General features: G+C 36.8%; 1 protein-coding gene and 1 pseudogene across 14 annotated transcripts in view; one reads left to right on the top strand and one right to left on the bottom strand.

Moving 5' to 3' along the window:
• The window catches only part of Pex5l (peroxisomal biogenesis factor 5 like), a 215,359-nt gene that overhangs the window by 49,921 nt on the left and 147,389 nt on the right, over positions 1–18,049 (top strand). For 2 of the 14 annotated variants that reach the window (XM_047563852.1, XM_047563847.1), the window contains exons 1-3: positions 9,418–9,632; positions 10,323–10,482; positions 11,934–12,005. The exons of 2 other annotated variants lie outside the window; for them this stretch is intronic. In XM_047563852.1, coding sequence (XP_047419808.1) covers positions 9,607–9,632; positions 10,323–10,482; positions 11,934–12,005 — 258 coding nt within the window. In that variant the 5' untranslated portion in view covers positions 9,418–9,606. Of the gene's footprint in view, positions 1–9,417; positions 10,483–11,933; positions 12,006–18,049 lie in introns of those variants that run through there. 10 more of the 14 variants (XM_047563858.1, XM_047563859.1, XM_047563855.1 and 7 more) reach the window with 9 other exon arrangements.
• On the bottom strand, positions 650–1,172 carry LOC124992698 (adenylate kinase isoenzyme 6-like; annotated as a pseudogene).

The following is an 18,049-nucleotide window of genomic DNA, read 5'->3' as shown; positions in this document are numbered from 1 at the left end:
CTGTCTATGACGTGGAGATGCAACGCCTTGATGTGTTCTCAAGACTCTCCAGCCTCTTCTGGCACAGTTCCCCACAACCCTGACTTCGCCCTGCCTAACACCTCCTCCTGTCAGATGCTAGAAGGCCCCACCAGTTCTCACCGTTGGGTCTTTCCTCTCTGTCCCTCAAGCCCCCATACATGCCAGCCTCTCTGCCCACCTGGATAGCTCTACTCATCATTCCCATCCCAGTACCTCCTCAACAGGGTCTTTCCTGACCTTGTTCCAGGACCAAATTCTCTCTGTCCTTCATGCCCCTACACCTCTGCCATAGGCAACTCATACTTATTTCTTTTTCTGATGCTTTACTTTTTATTTTACTAAAACATCTGCATTTTCTTCTATCATAAGCATAAAAGATATCTACCCCTTTGGTAATATTTATTATTTAGTAACTGAAGCATTAAATGACAATTTTTACTTTTTATATTATATCCATTATATTTGAGATTGTTTAGCTTTCATGTGGAAAAAAAAGAGATACAGGCACAAACCTTTTCGTTATGCACCTGCTGGGCCTACAACATGATTTCAATAAGATTGACTGATATGTGGGAAATTTCTATGAAGTGGGCAGAGAGGTATCAATAAGTGACTATAAAGTGATCAGTCAAGTGTTATGATCTTTGACCCACTGCCCAATCCATTTCAAGATCTGATTTATATTATCTTCTAGTTCTTCTGGTTTATTGCTGACCAGTTGATGTGCAATTTCTTCTTTGTAGGATGCTATGGCTTCTTCATAAAGAACTTGAAAAATCTCACACTGAATGTTATCTTTTAGTTTCTTCTCACCACAACCCCTTGTTTCAAGTCTTTTGTACAATACACTGTTATCTGTTCTCAACACAAGAACTATATGAAACCAATGTTCAGGGAAGAAATCACAACCATGGTACCCAACAATAGCTCCACCTTCTCTCATTTGCTTTTCTAACTCATCAACTACTCTATCTTCATCTAAAATGGGACAATCATAACTCTTCATCATAGCCATTATATAACTGTCCTTCTCGAGCTAAATCACCCACATTAATGTATTTCAGTCCTGATCTTGATGCAAGTTCTTTGCCTAGTGTAGTTTTTCCAACCCCTGGAGAACTGGTGAGCAGAATGTTCGGTCAGCACCTCATACTTTAATAATGGTTCATTTAGTTACCTCCCTCCTCCAAAAGGCATCGAGTTTTCTGGGGGAAGAAATATGGTAGACCTGTGTCCTCTAGAGGCCCAGAATTTAACACATATCATAGTAGTTGGTCAGAAATATCTATAGAATGAATGAGTGACACAGTCCCTGACCTAAAAAAAAAAAAAAAAATACAGTAGTAAGGTATACCAAAACAATCACAAACTCTGATACCTGCAGAGACATGTTTTAGTAGCCCTAAGATGGCGGCTGACATTGAGCCAAGAGGTGGCGCATAATTAGTGTTAATACAGCGTGATCTCTTATGACCTTTTGCCTGATTAGTTAATGTCTCTTCTGCGCTAGTGGTCAACAAAGGTTCCTCATTCTTTCTTGATTGGTACCATAGCGCATGCTCCAATCATGCTACTTAATCCTAAACTGATTGGCTGCCTTAGTGTATATAAGACATTCTCTTCACCTGGGAGGAGATCGCAGAGCAGGACTAAGCACACACCTCTAGATCGCAGATCCCAGAATGAAGATCGCAGGACAGAGGACTAAAGCCACACCTCTAGATTGCAGATCGCAGATCGCAGATTGCAGAACGCACCACTAAGAATACACCTCTAGATCACAGGTCGCAGGTTGCAGGACGCAGCCACATGCCACACCCCGCACCTCCAAGAAGTGACCCCCCTTTAAGAAGCAGTAGACCTTTGATAAGCGTAGCCTCTCTGAAAGAGTAGCACCTCTAAAATTAAGCAAAGTCTCTCTTCCTCTAAGCAAACTCTCTCTTCCTCTAAGCAAACTCTCTCTTCCTCTATGCAAACTCTCTCTTCCTCTAAACAAAGTAAGCAAAGCCTCTCTTCCTCTATAAACAAATGAACAAGCAAGTAAGCAAGGAAGTAGCCCAGATAAGATAATAGAAGTAATTTATTCCCAGTCCACCTCCGATAAATTCCCACGGGATTGTTGCTGCGGGCGGCAACAGATACCTAAGTCTCTTTTATGAAAAATATTTAGATAATCTCAATGTGTAGGATGTTTCAAAAATAAAACTTTAGGGATACATTTTTTATAACTTCATTTTATTTTTATGTGGTGCTGAGAATCCAACCCAGTATCTCACACATGGTAGGCAAGCACTCTACCACTGAGCTGCAACCGCAGGCCCTAGCAACACATTTTATTGTGAAGTATAAAATATATAAAATGTTTGAAGTACAAGAATACAATGAGGCAAAATAAAATCACCATATTTAAGAAGTTCCCCATGTCTCCTTATCTGATCACCAAATAGAGGAGGGGTTTTCTGTTTGTTTTTTAAAGATCAAATTCTTTCTTTTCAGTTGATCCAGTCATATGAAATGTCCTATAAAGGCCAACAAACGATCAAACATCATATGTATTTGAATGCTTTAGTGCTTGTTTTCTCCAGTAATGAATATCAATATTTTTTCAAAAGGTCACAGGTAATCCAGTCCCTTATTATTTTGACAGCAGGGTCAGGGGATAGTAATATATACCATATTGACCAAATCTGGCATCCCTAGTATAAAAGGATGATCATGTACCAACAAGAAGTGACCTTTGTTCCATACTAATGTAACATTGCTTCGACAAATTTATCAGCCACTTGAATGTCAGACATTGTAATACATTCTGTCTTGAATCTTCTCAAATAAATATTGCCTCTATGACTCAAATGCATAACTTCTAGACATTAAATCCCTTTTGATTTGAGCCAAGAATTCACAGAATTTTTAAGCTCCATTGGTTGGTGGCAATGCTTTCTGTAGAATATTCAGAATTTGCCTTTCATTAGAAGCCATCATATTTCTCTCTCATTCACAATGATATCTCCATCGAGTAAAGTTTCAGTTGATGTTTATGTTAAAATAGTATATATGATTTGTATTTGCCTAGTGTCCTCTGGTCTCTGCCATATGAATCTCTTAATTGATTATCACATGTTCTGTAGATAAAGAAGCCATCCCTGGTCCCAGATCTTTCTTGTCCCTACATATCCTGTGGCTTGGAAACTCCCTCAACAAGGGATTGCCCAGAAGGCTTTATTCCTGAAGAGATGGATAGGAATTCTAGATAAGCCCACCCTCTACGAATGGTCATGTTATACATAACAAGGTCATCATGAATTTATAAGCCCCTGGAGAAATGGAATGAATAAAAGCAGCTATAGAGCGACTGATGGAGAAAGGACAAGAACTGTGGCATTGGGTTGGGATGCCTGTGGTTATGGGAGCCATAGGCAGAACTCAGAGGTGAGGGTAGTGAGTTACATCTCCAGGAATTCTTTATCAAAATAATCTGCAAAAGTCGTTTGAGCTGATTATAAGTTCATCAGTCACATAGATGTAACTTAAAAGTAAACAACTATAACTTTCCACATAAATTTTATGACTGAAGCACAAACATTGGGTTGACTCTTGTCAGAAACAAAATTTCATAAACAACTCTTTCTCAAACATGTGTCACTGCATCAAAAAATGTGCTGGCTTAAAGAAGGTATGAAAATAGAGAAATAATATTGGAATGCAGAATGCTTATAGAAGCAGTTAGGGTTTTTTCCCCCTTTCTTTTTATGAAGGTAAAAAGATTGAAATTTCATTTCACAAGGTCATAACATGCAGATTGGTTGTTAAAAAAGAAGTCAGCAGCAGCTGCGAGATGCCAGGTGTGCTAACTGCCAGTGAGAAGGGAAAGGATCCACTGGAGAACCAGTGATAAGTGCACCTGTGTTTAAGGTTGGTTTAACAAGCTCTCCTCCCCCAATGGAACAGGGCCAACGCATATAAGAAATAATGTCAATAATGTTGTTGAAGCAGAACATCAATCACTAGGTTGCAATTTAAAATGGATTGTTTCTTGTTATTTTTCTTATGCTAGAAGGGTACAGAATATGCAGTTTACCCTTTCCTTAGTTCCCAGGTAGGAGTGGGGGTGTGACAGCAGAGTTCACTCATCCTTTGGGGATCCCAAACACTAAGTCTGTTCTCTCTTACACCAATCAACACTCCAGTCCTGCAGTGTGGGTGATAGTAAGAAAAAAAAACACCAAACAAGAGTACTTGTTAGTTTCATCTTGCCTCGAACATGGCAGCAAGACTGACTAATGCCAAGAGATTAACAGATTAAAATATAATTTTTTAATCATTAACGTCTTCAGCAGGAAGAAAATAATTTTTATATATCAGCCAACACACGGCATATACTACAGTGACCAGCTCCCAGCAAGGCCAAATCTAGAGGGATTGAAAGAAAGGTTTTTATAGAGAAAAGAACATTCCAGATTTAAAAAAAAAAAAATTGAACTCAGAATTTTCCAAAAAGATTATTTTTGTTTTCTTTTTCTTTGAATGTGGTTTTGTTTGGCTTTGTGGGTGGGAGAGTGTTAAAAGTTTACTTATTGTCAGCAAAGTATGTAGAACATTGCTGAATCTGACATAACTGAAATTTCAAGTTTAAGTTTTGTTTTCTGCCTACTCCAGTCTCAATTTGCCACCCAAATACTATTCACTAAAAAAATGTGACCCCTCTGAGAAGCCACTAGCCACCTCACCCTACCCCACAACCAAGGTTTGCAACTTTATTGCCTGAATCAAAGGTAAATACTTATTATGTAGCCCAAACAAGAGTGGTTTTCTATTTTTTCATATATGCAGGAAATGTTGATGATCAAAGGATATGAAATTGAGGACATGGTAATTAACATCTACTCAAACTGCCTATCAGACCATGGATTTGTCTCTAAAAGTCAAGTTGTTTGATCACTTGCTTTTGATTGAGAATTATAAAAATCCCAGCCCTTTCATCAGAAATCCTCTTCACTAATCTTTAGAGATAGGACTTATCTACTGCTAGAAATGTACTTTGTTGATTTGTTTTCAAATAAAAACAATAATTTTCTATACAGAACAAATGCTGAACATTTAGTGCACTTATTTGAGGAAGTTTATTGAAGCAATCGTCTTGCTTTGCTGAGTTTTTAAAAGTGAGTTAAATGAAATAAACCTTAGAGGAAAGAGTGTGTAGAAATGTGATATTGTATCGAGGCCCTACACAATTTAGCAAGACCCTGTCTCTAAATAAACTATTTTAAAAAGGGCTAGGGATGTTGCTCAGTGGTTAGACACCCTGGATTCAATCCCTGTACAAAAAAAATGTGATAATGTATATTATACTTCAAAAATATGTCATAGCTAATGAAAAAGTAAGAGAAAAAGCAAGTATAATAAAAGATTAGTGGTAAAATCTAGATGGTAGTATTCAAGAACTCATAAAATTCTTTTAATTTTGCAGTATGTTTAAAACTTTTCATGTTAAAATATTGGAAAAGATGTATAAGAAAGTGCATACCTAAAATTGAATTTTGCATACTTAAGAAAATTGTCATTGCGCAATTACACAAGATTGAGTGAGCTTAATGGATAGTATTTTAGAGAATTCTTGTCTTTGGAAAATTAAAAAAAAAATTCCTTTAAAAACTTTTGTAAAGTCTTTATGTTATTATCTAGTAGAGCAAGAGGTACTTAAAGATAGAAAAGCCAGCATAATGGAGTCTCTAGGATAAAGTAAAAATTACATTGTGCATCTCTGCAATTTCATTACCCAACCAGTAAGCAAACGAGTATCTATCTTCCCAGTTGGATTTAATTTAATTTTTTGAAAAATTTCTAAGCATCGATGCTTATGTACATGATTTAAAATTCATTCAAAATGACACAACATATTTGTTGTCTTTGCCTGCTCTTCTCACATAACAATACACCTTTAGAACTGAGTTTGTTGGCCAGGCCTGACCCAGAACTAAGAAAGAATGAACTGTGGCTCTTCTGTTTTACCATAACATGACCACCTTTGGAGAGGCAGGAGTTTCCTGTGAATAGTTCTTTAAAAATGCCACATTGAACAAGTCTCTCTGCAAATGACTCTCTGAAACGACATTTCCCCTTTAGAAAACTGATTTCTCCCACAACACAAGAAAAATTAGAGATTCAGCAATCATCTTCGTAACAGCTCAGACACTTCCTATTTAAAAGGCGCATTTGGACTTATGCCCCCAAATGGAAATAACCCTGAAGTTCTTCCAGGTCACTTCCTTCTCCCTGTTTTTCTTTTTTTTTTCTTTTTTTTTTTTTTTTCTTTCTTTTTTCTTGTTTGTTTTTGTTTGGTTATGCTTTTCTTGTTTGTTTGTTTTTGTTTTGTTTGGGGGAGTTACTTTTTATTTCTTGGCCACGGTTGTTTCTTTGGCTCCCACAGCAATGGTGTTTCCGGCTGTGCTGTCACTGTGGGTCTTCAAAAAAACACAAGGAATGTGGGCCCTAAATGTTGTCAAACAATGAAGAAGCTTAATGGTACAAGGGAGTCAAGAGGAAAGGGACCGATTAAATGCAACAAACAAAACACTCGCTCCACCCTCCTCCCACGCTTGCCACAAGGGACATAAACAATAACTGCAGCACAAATCTCTACATTTAAACAAATACCAAAGGAGGAGGGAAGCTCTAACCCAGTCTCTTTTTCTGAAAAGTAGTCTTTAAATGAATCTTTTCTATGGCAATTTTATGACCCTCATAAGAAATTATATTTTGTTCCCTTTCTTTAAATTATAAAATTTGTTTTTATTTCCAAAAAGTACTCCCAAGTATAAAGAAAAATGCATAGATCACACAGAATTCCTCTCTTAGAGAAAAAGTCTCAGTATTTGCTGTATATTTCCCAGGTATTTTTTTCTACTGAAATTAAGCACATAGCTGAAGAAAAACAGTTTTTCTCCAAAGGGTCTTTGCTCTTATTTTCTTGCGTCATTAATTATCCCAACTTACTTTCTAGTGTCTATGTTTTCATTTAAAAAAAAAAAAAAAAAAAAAACTTGCTCCTTCTTCTTGAATTATTAATATGCTAAAGACCTGTACATAAGGGAAGTGGCAGCAGGGACTGTAACTTTCCCAGCATTCTCTCCCCATATGAGCCTTCTTGCTTCCTCTTTCCCTTTTCATTCAAGCTCTCATAAAATATGAAAGCCTTTTCTTCTTATCTTTACTTCCTATTCCCAGTGTACTCAATAACTTTATCTAGCTTCCATCTTCACCACTTCTTCTCTTCCTAGTCTTTGATGACTGCCAAAGAAAAACTACAGAGAAAGTTTGCAGTTAGTATCCTTATTTCGCCTCTCATTAGCATTTGATGCAATCTAGGAGTTTTTTTTGTTTTCATTCCATTGATTCTTCTCCTACACCCATGACCTCTCCTCTTCCTCACCTTTACTGAGTTTTTTTCTTTTGCCCATTCTTTGAATGCAACCATTCTCTAGAATGGACTTTAATTTTAGTCCTCATCTCTTCCGTCTCTTCATTTTCTTCCTTAATGTGCTCACCCACTCCTGCAATTTTAATAATTTCCAGCAGTCTGCAAGCCTTGCCCTTATCTCTCTCCTGGGATATGAACCCATACATCCAAAAGGTGTATCCAAATGTCAACTGGCTGTTTCCACTTGTCTGTACTTCCCAAAGACGTCGCAAATTCAACAAGTACCTTGAGAAGATTATCTATTATCTTCATTTCCAATCCTCCTCCTTCTCATTGATACTTTAGTTTGTTCTAAGAAAAGAGTGATAATGCATCCTGATCATGATTGCTTTCAATGGGAAGAGAAAGTAAGGAACTCCTTCTAGTAAGTATAGACCATTCTTTCAAGTTTAACAGTAAAGAGAACAGAGAGATTAGTCTTTAGGGGAAAACAGACCTGAAGATGTCACATTTGCCAGGCGTGGTAGAGCATACCTGTAATCCCGTGGCTCATGAGGCTAAGGCAAGAGGATTGCAAGTTCAAAGTCAGCCTCAGCAATTTAGCAAGGCCCTAAGTAACTCAGTGAGACCCTATCTCTAAATAAAAAACAAAAAGGGGTTGGGGATGTGGCTCAGTGGTCAAGCACCCTGGATTTACTCCCCAGTACCAAAAAAAAGAAAAGAAAAGAAAAGTCACCCTTTAGGACAGGGAAAATATAAGCAATTTTGAAGTTGTGGGAAGGTAGTGGAAAAGAGATTGAAAATAGGGAAAATAAGAGGCTAGGCACTGAATTCTGACAGCTATGAAAAAGACAGAAAGACCTTTTCTTGCAGCCATGTTACATATTCCTCATGTGACATTTGCTTTAATAAATTCATATCTAGTGTGCACCTCTCATTGCAGTAGTAAAAAAATAATTATAAACAATTTTGAAATTTTTATATGACATCTTTCACCTTTACACTTATTTTAGCATTTGTAATTAGGCAAAACTTGTATTTGGGCTAATTTGTACAATTAGTTAAATCAAGCATTCTTTCCCATTTAAAACTTTCCTAGGTACATATTCCATTTCTAATCAATGTGAAGAATTATTTTCACTCATACACAACTGGTATCTTTCAATTAAAACCTCTAACTTTTTAGAAAACTCATACTCTGAAATCAACGGGTTACTTCATTTTTTTCAGGTCTCTCTATCCCATCAGATTTTGTTGTTGTAATTTACTTGTTAAATTTTCCTATGTGACACCCTACATGGGTAGTTCATGACAATTGTTTTCCTACGCAGTTTTCAAATGCAGGGGCTTCTTTAATTCAAGCGAATAAACCCACCTTCCCATTCTACTTTTGCAGGAGAGAGAGAAGGGAGGAAGCAGAAGGTAGAGAGGGTTAAGAAGAGGTGGTGGAGTGTGTACAAAGCAGGGGTTCCCAGTTAGGATCAGTGTTCTTAAGGACATTACAGATCTAATTGAATAGTATTTAAAAAGTTATCAGCACCAACAAAGCCAGGTAATTCTCCTTCAGGTTACTCAGAAAGAACTGCTAATGGTGTGGGGAAGTGGGAGAGACTGGGGTTTCAGAGACAGGGCAGCTACCCTGAGCTGAAAACGTTTTACAAGGAGCAAGGCATTGCCAGCAAGGTTTGGCTCCGTCTTTTCTCCCTTCCCCCACTTCTCCCACCTCCGAGTCCTCACCAGTTTAGATCTCTTGCACTAATGCTTCCTCCTCAGCTGCACTTAGTGAGAAATGCACAAAATTGACAGCATGCTGGGGGCAGAGAGGGCCTAACCTATTGCCTCAGTTGAAATCCTCAGCTTCAGTGTCTGGACAGGGAGGTGGGAGGAGCACAGGAAATCATTACCCTCTGGCTTCTCCTCCCACAGAAGCCCTGCCCCCTCACACTTGGACAGTGGAGAGATTAGCTTTCTTCTTCCTTCTAGTTCAGTCCTTTGGCTAATAGGAAAGGCCACGCAGAAGCTATGGACCTGCTCTCTGTGCTTGATAAAAGTGCATAGATAGAAGCCAGGGCTTCCCGGCTAGGAGGAGGGAGGAGAGCTGAAGATCCCTGCCTGGGCTGGCTGATCTAAGCAGTCAAAGTGGGCAGCTGAGTGCTTGAAAGAGGATTATGCTCGCACTAGAAATAAGCAGTAAGTGAGTGAATATATGGCTTAGAAAAGGATTAATCCCCCTGGGGTTATGGGGTAAACTAGAAAATATTGCTTAATTCTAGAGTAAAACTGTAAGACTTCCTTCTCTTTGTACTGTGTGTGCCGTTTGGAGAGTTGGGACTTAAATACAAAATCAGAACTGTAATGCCTCCTCCCACTCTTAGGAAGGGCCAACTTTTACTTGGAAAAGTTGGGGATGTAAGCTCCTTCTCTGACCAGCCTCTTCCTAGGAAAATTTACTACTAAATCAGACAAGGAGGTGGTATTAAATTGGAGAGGTGGAATTTGATATTGGCAGAAATTGCAATTTTGAATTATGTCCTGTGAGTGCTGAAGTTATTATATCTATTAGCAGCAATTGTCAAGAAAGTCTGGGGCAGGGGGCTAAAAAGAGAAAATCGAGAGCTTTTATGATAAGGAGGCTGAGCAGTCCATATGCAAAGTATTAAATACAAAAATTATATAATAAATAATAAGTGAGCTTTAAAAGAACTTTAAATGAAAGCAGTCAGAGAGCATAAAAAATACAAAGATTAAAAATTAGGAAAAGAAATTCTCATTTCAATGGTTTTTTTGTGCTAGCCAAAAATTTCACAATGTTTACAAAGTCAAGACAGTGATTCAGGAATACATCAATTATTGTTGTACATTATTAATACTGTTGCTGGGCAAGATCTGTGGTTCTCTGGTCAGCAAGTTCTGGCAATGAAGCCACTGCCGCTGGTGCAAAGAATTCTGGGATGTCTGACAGTGAAATGGATGGAAGGACTCACATTCCATCTCTACTTAATGTCCTTTTGTCCAGAAATCGAGTCATGCAAATGAGCTACTTGGTACGTATACAGATCAATATTTGAAAGGCGTTTCTAAATGTTTTGTTTTAGAGGGTCTCTGGACAAGATCTTATGGCAACCAATGGACTAAAAGGATACAAAAACAAAGTGACAGGAAGGAAGTCAGCTTGACTGAAACCAACCTTGCTCTTTTTGTTTTCCATCAGTCCTGAAATGGAACCTCAAATGAGGACAAGAGTCATAATAGAGAGAAATATTGTGGCCATCTGTTCCGTTCTAAGTGGCTGAGTTCATTAATGTATGAATGAGACTTTGAATTTTATTTACGCATTCTAATACTTGAGGATTCAGAAGTATCTTATTACAGTGATAAACACAAAAATAAGAGGTATATTTTATAGGGGGAGTAAACATATAAATCTGGTTTTTGAGATTTTATAAAAGAAAAAAAAAGATAAGAATTATATCCCACAGTGTAAAGATTTGTATCATGGTCACTGAAAGATGTATTTCCTCCCCTAGTGATATAAATGGGGATCCTATCATGACACAGTGAATTGAAGTATACAAAATATTTTTAATTATCTTAATTCTAGTTGATGCAGTTAATATCTAAATCAATGTTTCCAAAAACTTGGATTATAATTAAGTAGGTAATGATTTTTATTATCCATTTGTTACTGGTATGAAGAAGAAAGATGGCATTGGTTGTATTCCCACCAGCCGTCGCATTGGGGAAAGGACTCAACCATATCATCATTCTCCTATAGTACAACTGTAAATTGATTGTAATGATCTATGTTCTTTTCCAACTTTAGAACTTATAATTTTAGATTTGCTATAAGGGATGGGAGTGGTCATTGGGACCAAAAATAAGAATAAGAAAAATAACAAAATGCCAGTAAAGTGCATTTATTAAAGATGGTCATCCAACTACTTATACTACCTAGTTTCAAAATTTATTTTATCTTTGAAAAGTTACTTGTGTTGTTTTTTTCCAGTGTTAGCATCCATCTAATTTGTAGATGATATTGAAAATTTGAATATTCATTATCTGAGTTGTGTAATACTTTTCTTATTCTTAAACATATTTAAGGCATTAAAATAAGGCATTTAATATTCAAAGTCCTAAGCATAGTGTAATTATAAACGAAGTTTCATTCTTTAAGAAAAATGTGCTAGAATTCTTCAAGGAATTGCTTATTTATCTCAAAGTGTTAAAGAATCTTTTCTGGAACTACAAAATAAAAGAGAAGTCTAAGAATATCAAGAAAATGATTAAAGGCATAAGTTGAATGGGGGCGGCTAAGCAGAAATAATAAGTCAGCAATTTGAAAACATTTGCTGTTGTAATGAGAGATGGACACAGAATGATGCATATGACTAATAATGAGGATAAGTAGACTTTTATCTTTGAAAAATATTATGTGGGGATTAAGATTATTAATGGAAAGAAACTAAATGATCATTTAAAATTATTCTTTCACAAGAAAAGTAAAGAACAAGGATATGGAAAACTAAGCAGTGATGAAGACCTCGAAATAATTGTTGATCAAAAGCAGGTAAGTGAATGCTTACATACATTTTCTATTGTGGCACTGTAGATTTTTGACACCTGAAGTCCTTTGGGAGTTGACCCTTCCCTGACAGCTCTATTAGCCTGTCTAGCTGAGGCCTGCGTAACAAGATAGATTGTGAGAGCCAGTAAGCCTCTCCCTGTGATGTCTCTGACCCACTGACTTCTTTCTGCATGCTGCCAATATGTATGTATGTTCTGTATGTTAAGAATGATAAAAAATAAAGTCAGAACAACATAAATTTGAAAAATTAAAATCTCTGTTGGAAAAAGGAGTCAGAACAACAATGATAATTTGGGGAAATAAAAGATTTAAATAATAATAGGAAAGTAAATTATTTTGAAAATGAGAGGCACTAGCATTAATGTATCTTATAAAATAACAAAAATGATTTAGAGGGAAGGGAATAAAGGGTAGAAAATTGAGAATTTGAAATGTATGTCTTGGCCAGTTTAATTCCTCAGATTGTCTACAGTTTAAATTTAGAAATGACTTTTAAAAACAAAAGGAAAAGGCTACTTAATAGACTGTAGTACTGCCCATAATTTGAGAGACCTCTAGCTTGGATGTTATATGGGCCCATAAGGAGAAATGAAAACTGCTTAATAGACCATAAACAAAAGCATACCAGGTAGTGGAAGTTATCCAGCCGGTGACGCTGAATTGGCATTAGTCCTTAACATCTTTGTTAATTATCAAGAAGACAAGATAACTGCACATTTATTGAATGCATAAGTGGCATTGAATCTGAGGGTGATGTAAACCCAGGTGTTAATAGAGTGATAATTCAAAGGGACTTAGGTAGATTAGAAGATTAGAAAGAAAGTCATCAGTAATTTACAGAAAGACAAACTAAATTTGGACAGTTTTCTCATCATGCAGTTTGTTTGGCATCAAACTGATGACATGAAAGTCAGCCATATTTCCGACAAAAAGGAAAATGGCCACCAGAAGGTAGAAGCCTGAAGCAGTAGACTTAGAGACTTGTTTGTTGAGCCAGAAAAAATTAAGGCAACTGAAGAGTTTTTCTCAAAACAACTGGCTACACAAAGCAGCTCTGTGGAGGTGCGGGAGATATTGTCTCACAGGGTTCGCTGCTCCGGGTTTTGCCTTATCACCACTCTCTGGCTCCCGAGTGAAACAGGGTAGGGAATGTGTGGGTTTGGCCCTGTCTTTTGCCACTTAGTGCCAAACTGTCAGTTCAGTTAATAAGGCTCTGCTGAGCTATTAACTCTTATTTTAACTATGCCAGATAAATTTCTTGGGCATTCAATCGCCATCTCCCACTGATGCTACCCGTAGACTGGGATTCCACCTGACACACAAACTAGTAAAATACAATTGAGTATATTAATAGAATATAAATATGTATGACTTTTTTCTGTTTTTTATATATACAAACATATATGTATATATTTCTCATTAAAGTGAAATTTTATTTTTATCTCCTTTAATCATATAGAAGTCAAATTCTTATCTTTTTATTCTATGCTATCTTTACTTTCTTCCTCCTCAAAGCTTTTACTTTCTTTCCTCTCTTCTTTTTTTTCTTTTGGTTAAGTTTTTGTGTTTTAGCTAAATTTTGGCATTCAGAAAACTTGAATTATATATCAAGATCATTGGAGTAGAAAACCCAAGGAAGTTATTGTGTCATTTTTCTTTTTATCGTATGGTAACTTCCACAAATTTCATATTGTTATAACTAACCACAGCTTATTAACTATTTAGAAATTTTAAAGAAAAAAGAAAACCAACTTTTCTGCTTCTTCAGAAAATAGCACTTTCCTTACTAGTCGGAATGAGGGTGGGTTCAATGTGCTCAGAGTCTTCCAGGACCTCTGCAGTTCTGGATCCTTCCAGTGCCACTGCACAAACTGGTTCCATTTGGTGGTGTCCCAACTTTGCTGAGTCATTCATGACAACACACAATTCAGAAGATGAGTGATTCCGAATGTGAGCTGGCTGTGGTATTAGCCTTTGGCAGGAAGAGTGGTTCTTTTTCGTTTGGCAAGCTTTTTTGATGTTCACATTGTGAGCAAATCCTAAGTTAAAACAATGACAATGTTGGTACCTCACACTGTAATTAGACTTTAGAAAACTACAAAAAATTATTCCTAAGTTTAATAGATTAACAAATTGTGTGTGTGTGAAAATACATTTACTTACCACAAATAGAATATTACTTCATTTCATCAATAAGAGGTTATACATATGATGTAATTTAGTGTATATAAGAAAATTAAAACTCTATAGCCCTATATTATTTCATTAAGAATCTTTATGTTCGAGCTGTATCTTTTGCAGAAACCTAGTAGAAATTTGTTTGTCAACTTCATGTAATTGCAAATAGCTTTTTCAGTAACTGATGCCAAAAGGAAATCTAAGGAAGATAAATAAAATAATTGGAGTGCTGTGATGGGCAGAAGTCAACAAATCTCATTACATCCATCACTTAGAAGCTGTGGCTCTGCACATGCTGTGCAAGCTATATGCCATTTTATCAGTCGTGTGATTTGCAAGTCTTGAACAGAAAGCCCACAGTCTTGCTTATATAAGCAAATAAATAACAAAAGCAGTGCACAGTATATGGATTTTATTCTCCCTGGCTGCCCTCATTCAAGAGGGTAAAAGATGAGTCTGTGTTATTTCAATATGGAAAAAAAGGATGAAATTTTGGAAATGTATAAGGTTTTATTCTTGAAAGGCAATACTGTTCTTCTCTCGGTGAAATTTTATTAGCAAAATTTCTTTGGGGTACACTTAAAAATATCCCAGAGAATTCATAAATTATTGTTGATGTCCTAAAGTAATAGGTGCCATATAATACACACTAATACACACACAGTCACTTAAATATAATGGTCACATTGGGATCAGAGTGCATATTTTCCTTCAGAAATCCTGGTTTTAAACATCAAGCATGCGAAATTAATCAAAGAAAATGTATTGAAATAAAATACTAATGCCTCTAAAACCCAGACATTTGGCATGAAAATAATAAATCTATAATTAATGAAAATATTTGACTTTCTATAATAAATATTAAAGAACATATCTTAAATATATGTTTTGGATGATTTTTATTATGAAAATATTCTTTCCTGATTTGAGGAGAGGGAGATCTTCTTTAGAAATCAGTCTCATGAATATGAATTTTCTTCTGAAATTACTGAGATTTTATTGGGGAGAAAGGGAAAGTAGATGGTCAAGTACCCTTAGTAAGAAATTTAAAACATTAACCACTTTGAATAAATAATAAGTCCATCCTATTTTAAATTACTATTTTAATTAGAGTCAACTTAATTCAAAATTTATCATATGCTGAACCTAGACAGCTTTTCTCCTAAATATTTTCAAATTCCCAGTAGACTTTAAGGAGGTAACAAAGACTAACATAAAACTATAGAATATTTTGATTACATGAAGGATACAATTATAGGTTCAGTAATAGGCTCAAGCATTGCAAAAATGGGTTTAACAAAATACAGTGGGTTGGTTGGTTGTGGTACTCAAAGTTGCAGCTGCATATCCTTCAGTGGAGTAAAGTGGGAAATGTCAAACATCAGCCAGTTGCATCCAGAACAAGTGTACCAAGGTCAGAGCAGTGGTTCTCATACTTCAGCTGCTTCCCATTCCTCTGGAGGGCTTATTATGGTAGAAATGACTGGGTCCCCCTCCAGGAGTTTCTGATTATGTGATATGAGATGTAGCCTGAAAATCTGCCTAAGTCCTCAGCTATTGCTGCTGAACCTAGACCGTATTTGAGACCCATAATTAGAGAAAGTAGTGCAGGTCTTTTTATTCTTATTTTTATTTTTGATGGTACTGGGGTTTGAGCCCAGGGCCTCACATATGCTAACAGCAAGCACTATACCACTGAGCTACATCCCAGATCTTTTTATTTTATTTCGAGACGGGTTTTGAGTTTTCATTAAGTTGCCTGGGATGGCCTCAAATTTGTGATCCTCCTGCCTCAGTCTCCCAAGTAGCTGGGATTACAGGCACTTGCCATTAAGCTTGGCACTAATGCCGCTTTAAAAGGGAAAAAAATATATACCGTGAGTTTTGATAAATTTGACATTCTTCAATAGGGCATTATCTGAAAATTTTAAAACTAAATTTGCAGGCAAGCATTGTAATAATACTGAAAACATGAAAATCACAATCTTTTGCAATCAAAGGTAACTTTAAAGACCGAAGTTTGCCATCCGTCTAAATTCTACATAGTAGCCCTGTGATCCTGAACCTGTCTGAGCTCAGTTTCCTCATTTATAAAATAATACTCTGCTCTCCCCATCTCCTGAAGTTTGTCTAGGATAAAATACATACAACCAGGTGCAGTGGTACACACCTGTAATCCCAGCGGCTCAGGAGGTTGAGGCTGGTTCAAAGCCAGCCTCAGCAACAGTGAGGCCCTAAGCAACTCATTGAGACCCTGTCTCTAAATAATATACAAAATAGGGCTGGGGATGTGACTCATGGTTGAGTGCCCCTGAGTTCATTCCCCAGTACCCTCCCCCAAAAAAGATAAAATACATACAAATGCTTTATAAGGTGTAAGTCATATAGGTTATTTCAATTAGCTAGTCACCCACACATAATGCCCCCTCCACTCAGCCCCAACTTCAGTTTAACACACAGGAACTTTGAGATCCAGAAAGGTGAATGGAGTTTCCCAGAGTCTCTGGTTAAGCATGAAGAGCACCAGAAACCAGCTCTCTCACTCACGATATCTAGCACAATGCTCTTCTCGAGTTCTGTACCATCACCCATTACTCATCATACTACAAGTGGGTTAAGAAGTTGTTTTGCTTTGTGCTCTAATTATATGAAATAACTATCTATTAGGAATTATTATAGTTGACCAACATTTATTTATGAAACCCTCACAGGGATGGACATTCCTGCAACCACTCCTTAACTGTTTCCTTCCCTCCTGACCCCTAGGCGTTGTCAGAATGTCCCTCCATGCAGACATATACACAATGAGCACTAGCAGGTGGTTGTTGAGGATCACTTCCCTTCCCTCTCACAGTCTCAGAGGAAGGGCTTCTACCAGGCATGAGAGGCATCATGAAGAGAGACGACATTCACTTTTCTTAGCCTAAATCCTTTCTGAAAGTCTCTTAAATTCCGTAAGAGAGGACTGAATAGAAAGAGATGGATATTAGGATTTCTATGATCTTTTTCTAAAGAGTAAGAAGAGACAAAGTAGAGTCATCCCTTGTGTGCACAATAGCACATAAGCATTTAAGCAGTGAAGCAATTCTGCCCTAGTGGTCATTCTGAGGATAAATCCCCAAAAGAATATAAAGACCAACATGAAATTCAAATGGAAGAGAAAGTATAACAGTTGAATAGAAAAGATACCCAGCTTCCTTCTGGTTCTAATAGATAGCATGGTTCAGACATCATCTAAGCAGTTGACCTCAGTCTCAGACTTATAAATAGCAAAAAGGATGAGGGTGATATGTGTCACTGCCTTGCACTCTATTCTTTCTTGGCCTTATCAATATAGTGGCTTAAATATTATTCAGATCCTATTTACCCTGTCTCTTAGTATCATGTACAGCAGTCTCTCTCTGTACCTTCTTGGAACTTTGTAATTGGCCAGCAAGAATAGAAACCCTTCCAGAGTTTCAGAAAGGAGACAACCTGTTCACCTTGGAGACCCTGAAGCAGGGGATCCCTGGGACACTCGGAGGATACAACATCTCATGCTCATAGTAGTTGGAGGCTCATTAGTGATTTCCTCACAGAAGACTGATCAATAAGAAATGGGTAAATGAATAAAAGCCAGATTTATTTGCTATTCATCTGAAATCAGCACTGGCGTAAATAAAGACTCCCTACTATAATCTAATCAATCCCATCTTGTCTGCAAGGCTATTTATCATCAACAAATATTGTACAAGGAAAGTAGAAAGTTTTCCATTAAGTTAAATAGAAAACTTACTGAAACGAAAATAGTCATCCTGTATTTTATTCCTAAACATTCTCCATTTGTATCAAAGAATATAAAGAACTTC

The sequence above is a fragment of the Sciurus carolinensis genome, chromosome 9 (assembly GCF_902686445.1).
Source record: "Sciurus carolinensis chromosome 9, mSciCar1.2, whole genome shotgun sequence".
Lineage (NCBI taxonomy): Eukaryota > Metazoa > Chordata > Mammalia > Rodentia > Sciuridae > Sciurus > Sciurus carolinensis.
Note: the sequence above shows the minus strand (reverse complement) of the source record. Positions and strands in the feature narration are given on the sequence as shown.